Source organism: Gavialis gangeticus, unplaced genomic scaffold, assembly GCF_001723915.1.
Source record: "Gavialis gangeticus isolate Ggan-Ray unplaced genomic scaffold, GavGan_comp1, whole genome shotgun sequence".
Taxonomy (NCBI): domain Eukaryota; kingdom Metazoa; phylum Chordata; order Crocodylia; family Gavialidae; genus Gavialis; species Gavialis gangeticus.
Genome location: NW_017729034.1, coordinates 54311991 through 54318677, shown reverse-complemented (window position 1 = coordinate 54318677; position 6687 = coordinate 54311991). Strand labels below are relative to the sequence as shown.

At 38.9% G+C, this 6687-nt stretch overlaps 1 protein-coding gene across 7 annotated transcripts in view; it reads right to left on the bottom strand.

Annotated features, from left to right (window-relative positions):
* Window positions 1-6687, bottom strand: part of SIPA1L2 (signal induced proliferation associated 1 like 2) — a 324678-nt gene that overhangs the window by 113510 nt on the left and 204481 nt on the right. For all 7 annotated transcript variants that reach the window (XM_019526878.1, XM_019526880.1, XM_019526883.1 and 4 more), the window contains one exon: window positions 3962-4236. In XM_019526878.1, the coding sequence (XP_019382423.1) occupies window positions 3962-4236 (275 nt within the window). The remainder of the gene's footprint in view (window positions 1-3961; window positions 4237-6687) is intronic.

Sequence of the window (6687 nt, the reverse complement as noted above, 5' to 3'; positions counted from 1 at the left end):
AATTTGTAACCTTCTCCATTTCCTTCTTCAATCCATTTAACATGCTTTTATCCAACCATCATCATTAGATGTACAATTTACAAAATGCTTTTTACAGACGAACCTATGAACTCCAGTTCATCAGCCTATTGGATTAACCAAAAAATTATAGATTAAATATAGACATCGGATTTATGGCACATTATAACATGCCTAACATATGACACCTCAGGTAACCTCTCTACTATTTACCAGCTATATTCTATTACCATGTCTACATTCCTCTTCCCCTCCCCACCAATCTGTCTCCCACCCATTGACTGCCTCAATCTGCTTTTTCACTGTCTGTCTCTCACATGCCTATTGGCCTCTGGCTCCTTTTCTATTCTGTCCAGGAAGAGCACAGACCAACTGCAGCCTAACAAAAGGTATTTGTACCCACAAGCTTGCAAAGAAGAATTTTTCCAATTATTTTAGTTGGTCTAATAAAAGATATCAGATTTCCCCAGGGAACCTTGTCTGCCTGTGTCCTTGGACCAACATGGCTACAATCTATACCTCTAAAAATGTTGATATTTTTCTACATGTTTTCATACACACTTTGTTCCTTAAATAACTTTTCTGAACATTTCCTAAAAGGAATGGCTTCAGTGTGATGTGGAACAAGTTATTTGAGCATTATATGGTGTGTCTACACATTGGAGATGTTTCTTCTATGCAGAGTAGGTTTATTTAATTGCCAGTTGTTCAGGTAACCCACCTACAGAAACAAAACAATAGCTCTCATAAGGATGTCTCAGCAACCACCCAGGGTACATCTGGGACACCTGATATGGGAGGGCAAGAGGGACAGCCATGGGACTCTTCAGCCTGGAAAAGTAGTCAGGGTGACCTGGTGGCAGCTTGTAAGTACATCAGGGGTGTGCATCAGGATCTGGGAGAACACCTGTTCACCAGAGTGCCCCAAAGGATGACAAGGTCCAAAGGTCATAAACTCCTCCAAGACCATTTTTGGCTGGACATAAGGAAAAACTTCTTTACTGTTTGAGTTCCCAAGGCCTGGAATAGACTCCCTCCACCTACTCTGGACTCTTAAGAAACATTTGAATGCTTATCTTGCTGGGATCCTTGGACCCCAGCTGACTTCATGCCCTTGGGGCAGGGGGCTGGACTCTATGATCTCCCGAGGTCCCTTCCAGCCCTAATGTCTATGACCTTGGTATCTGAAAATACTTTATTTTAACCATTTACATGTATACTGCTGCCTTCTCCCAACTTCCAGCTGCCCCATTTAGATGATAAACTTTGGGGAATGGTGGCTTCATTACTTTCTGAAAATCAGTTCCCTTTCAAGTAGTCAAAGTCATTTATCAGACTTCTGAAAATCTTGGACTTGGCTTCAGTGGGATCAAAAGGGGACTCTTTAGGAGAGGAGGCAAGAGTGAAGATTTCTGGCTCTCCTGGCACCTTTGTACACCTTTTTCATCATCAGACACAAAATAAGTACCAGTGCTTTCTACATTTCTAAAAACTGAGTTATTTTTTAAAATAATTTGCAGATTTCCTTTAGTGATGAGTTACCCAGGTCCCAAAAATGTGAAGAATATATTTAGTTCCCAAAGAAGCCTCCTTTCCAAGTCACTATGCTAACTGAACTTTACGTTACAGACTGAGTAGGTGTCAAGTGTCTTAATGTCTTGTCTTATACAAACATTTGGATTTTTGTATATCATTTTAATTGTGTTATTTTAATTAAAAACCACATATAAAATAATACAGAAAAAATACATAAAAAACTGCACATAAGCAATACCTTTTTCCACAAACACTATAAAAATATACATCTGATCTTATACATAATGTGATCAGTTTATTCGGCCCAAACTTTGAAAAAAGCTTGGGAACGTATACCTAACAAGACAGTGAAAATTCATACTTGGAAATGGATGGTGAGAAAATCCAAGCTAAGCTGAAAGACTTAATTGCAAAATCTATGGAAGCAGGAAATACAATGCTGTTATGCATCCAGATATTTTCTTTCAAAAGAAACCCAGATGTTGAAAGTGCAGGTTGGGGCAAGGAAGAACACTTGTCATTCATCAGGGAAATGATTGTTGGAGAATTGCCATTGACTGAATATGAACATACCAGCCTTTGTAGGCATTGACTTAACATTTTACATGGTTTACAACACCGTGATGGCATGTTTCGATGCCAAGAGCAAGACACATTTCCTGTTTTTTCAGTTAAATTAAAAATTATTACAAGAAGATTTAAGAATATCTTTGAAAATGAGTCAACTCTAGAGAACTTCTAATTATTCACAAAAAAACCCTCATTTGGTTCAGATAAAGAATAAGAAAACAAAAATCTCATTTCTATGAAGTTCTGAATCCAATGTAGGTGACAGCTGATATTCATTTATTCAAAGGACAGGAGAGGTAAGATCTGGTGGTGAACAGTAGTATAATCAGAGAGAAGCACTGGCAAGAGTAGAACACTGCACCCCACCCCTGAAAAGAATGGTACAGTCATTGTTATTGTGCTCTTTTCCCAAGTATGCACTTACTTATTTCATGTTACAGCAAGACTTCTTAGTTTTAACCAAGTATTTCACTCTTGTGACTCAACATTTAATGTGAGTGCAACTTTGAAACATTTGCAGAAAATGGGAAAGAAGCCACAGATGGATCCTAGATTCTCTCACATACTACACCCGTCCATCCCCCTCCCTCCCCCCCATGCATCTTTTTTTTTGGCGGGGGGGCAAAATGGAGAGAAAAAGATTTTTCCAGAGCAGGGACAGAGACTAAACTTCAGCTCATTTACCCTCCCTTTTCTGCACTGGCAAAAGCTATAGCTTCAACCCTTTCACAGCTGAACTGTCAGACAGTCAACTGTTCAGCCAAAAGCTGAAACTAGCTTCTGAAAACTGAACTCCATTGACAGGATTTTGAAGAGAGCTAAAAACAGTCTGCAAAGCTGTGAAATAGGAGAAGAGAGACCCAGAGTAGCTAAGAGACAAAAAAAAATGCTGAAGAAAGGGTAGTTTGATAAGTGGAACTTCAAAACTATTAAACAGGAAGGGGGGTCATTAACAGCTGTGGATTGAAGACTGATTAGGAAGAATCAGGTACATTGTAATGAACAATGAAGTTAACTGACTTCCTCGGTGTCACCAGACTAGAAATGCTAACTGCTGCTGCTAGGCAGCTGGCTTTAAACTTTAAGAGGAACAGAAATCCAGGGGGTGTGTGACCACACTAATGCTGGACCTGCACCTGTTGGACTCCAGCCTTCCCTGTCTACTGGAGAGACAAGAAGGTAAAGAAACAGCAGCCATCTTACAGCATCTGATCTGGGCAGAAAAATCAGCTTCCCCACTTCAGACTCACACCCCAATTTTGGAATGCTAATATTTGGGAAAAGGGTTTGTGTGGTATGTGACTAAATACAGTGTAAAGGCCAACATCCCCGATATTTCACTATTGCTTTCTCAAAATTACAGTTTAAGATAAAGATATCTTGCATCTTAGTAGTTAGAAGTCAAAGAAACCTCAAAGGATAAAAAGGTGTATAGTTTTCAGGCAAGGATTCCCAATTTCTAAAAAATAATAAAACTGTCTCCTGTGGAAGAAGAGAAGTCACAAGCAATTTCTATAATAGTTTAGCCATGCTGTGCTTTAGTTTACATCTTATCCTTTCAAGCTTTATAAAGTGAATTCCCCATTAAATTGCTTAGAGGATCATATTTTACCTTTTATTAGAAGGTAATAGCTTTTTGGGGAGGTGGGGGAGAGGTGTGTTCAGTAGGGAGGAAATTGCTTTAACGGCCACAATTCTATTATGCCCAAATAGGAGACATGATATCCATTTCCTGAGAGCCTAGACCAAAGTAAGCCACCTGCTAAGGACGCAAATAATAAGCAGCAGGAAGGAAGAGATAGTTGCAGATGTCACATTTAGGATTGTTGTTTGTTACCTTCTTGGAGATCCATCATCATGCGGCTGAATAATCACCACCTTTACTGTCACCGATGTGCGTAAAAGGTCAATCATCTGTTCGTGAGTCAAGGTTGCCACCGCCACTTTGCAGATCTCAACTAGACGGCTCCCTTGCCTTAAGCCAGCTTTCCATGCAAAACCAAATGGCTCCACATCTGCTACTATCCCTTCGAAGTTAACATGGAATCCAAGCTGGCCCAACCCATTCCTCCGCAGGGTCATTTCCGTTGTTTCACATCCTCTGGTCACTATCTAAAGGAGCATCAGATTGTTATGCTATTGTCTCTGTAGACTCATTTACTTGGAAACACAAAAGAATCAGTTTTCAGGTAATATAAAGCTTTGTATGGTATGACAATAGCATAGTCATTTATGTTGGACTAGAGGCTTGTGTGTAGAGCATAATACATGAAGCTCTTTAGGGCTTTAAATTTGACTTCCCTGGAGAAACCAGCTGTCCTGTGTCAAATTTCTAACTTTTCTACAACATGAGGATGTTTATATTTCATTGAATACTTAGCAGTTGCCCTAGCTTCAAAACACAAGGCAAGCAAAACGCAAACCTGCCATTTACTTTGTCCATCATTGGCTGATTGACTGCAGGTGTGTGGATGGTTTTTTTTCCAAGACAATATTAACCTTGAGATTTAAGATAAGACAAACCAAATGAAACATTTCAATTCTAGAAGGTTAATCTCCCTTTCTGTCTTAGCCAAGATCTTATGTGTTTCTCTGGGTACACAATCAGATTCTGAACCAGACAGACACACAACATCTTCAGATATAGGTATCATTACAAATAGGTTAAAACTGTTTGGGCGCATCCGCACAAGCATGCATGTGTGGTTTGTGGTGTTGCAAACCAATCTGTGGCATTGCACACTGCACACACCACACACGTAAGCATTTGCTGTGCTTCTAATTTGAAGCATGACGGGTTTTTTTGACACTGTGAAAAAAACCTGCACCAGAAAAAAACAGGGCAAAGCACATGGTGGCAGCGTGTGCCACCCAAAACCGAAGCCTGCCCAGCCAGAGCCACCAATCAGGCTCTACTTGCCCAGACTGCTACTGCTGGAGCCCCAACCCAACCTGGGGCAACTTGCTACACACCAGAGTGTGCGTGCTAGTTGCCTCCAGGGAATACACATCCCTGCTCATGGGGATGTGCCCTTTATGTCACTAGGAATTTTAGTAATGGAGAATTAAGATCCTTCATACTTAATTGGAAGGTAGTCTGGCATTATATGGAATAATCAAATACTTCCAATTTTAGCTTTTGCTAATGAGATTTTTTTTACTTCCCTCTTACTATGTAAAAATCCTCAATTGTTTTGCAGCTGATAAAGCAAATCTAGAGGCAGTACAGGAATTTGTGCAATGCTACTGCACTAACCTTTTATCTTTGGAGACCAAAGTAGAAATGCAAGTTTAAGTTACGATGCAAGTTAAAACGAGTTTGCTGGCCAATTCTTTGTTCTTTTGCCCAGATCACAAAATGGTTTTGCTTAATTGGACCACTGTGAAATATTACATTTCAGGTTTGTCTATTCCACATCCGAGAGCTGTCCACCCAAGAACCAGGAATAGAAGGCAATAATCTACTTCATAGCCCCTAATTCTAACCATTAAATGGCTGACTGGAAAGGTTTTGCTTTGCACAACTTATGCATGGCCCGTGACAAGCTCAAAGACACTGCTCGTGGGCCCAGTTAAGTGCTTAATAGGCTTATAAGGATGGGAGAAAAAAAAATGTGTTTTTTAATTGTGCAGCTTTTCCATAGTTAATATTCATTATTTCAAATCATATAATAAAGCTGGTATTTAAGATTGAAGCTGTCCTTAATATTCTACAGAGCTAAGTCCATACAAATCTTAGTTCATCTCTCAGCAAGCTAACTTGCTTGATGTGATATGAATAGTGCAAGACACCTTGAGAAGTCGTACTGGAACAGGTAATCAGAGCAAGAGCAAGTATTGAGAGACCCAAAGAAAAAGAGGCAAATTTTATATGGTTGTGTTAGGCACTCTTATTACCTGAAAGTAGGGACAGACATTGAGTATTTCTTATCAAATAAAATTTGTAAGCAGATTTCTCAGGTCACCTAACATATGCAGTAAATATCACTAGAGTATTAGTTAGCTTTAATTTACCCTGTTACAATAAAAACCTGGTTAAATTTCCCACACAGATGCTAAAATTATAAATTTTTAAGCCATGAGTCACTAATTAATTATAACTTTTCTCAGAAAATGGGTTAGGTAGAATCTCATAACAACTATCAGAATTCATTTCACTGTCAACATTTTGTTGGAAAACTTACATTTACATAACTTAAGCCCATAAATGCTTTTTGTATCTATAACAACAGGAGGGGAGATGACAGGAACAAGATGTTAAATCAAAAGAAATTATATGAAGAATGATATTGAATGGGAAATTATCCATAAAAATATTTAAATGGTATAGATGGTTTAAATACTCAAACCTAAGTTTTCAAAAGCGCCTAGCAAGATATTTTACAAAAAATCATTTCTCAGAGGGACCCAGCTCAGCTATTTCAAACTGCTTTAAAAGATGTCTTAAGTTGGGCTTCCTGGAATGACTAATCAGTTTTGAAAATTGAGGTGCTAAGGTACCGAACATTAGCCTGGCAGTTTGTGCTTTGATGCCTTTTTTTTTTTTTTTTTTTTTTTTAAAAC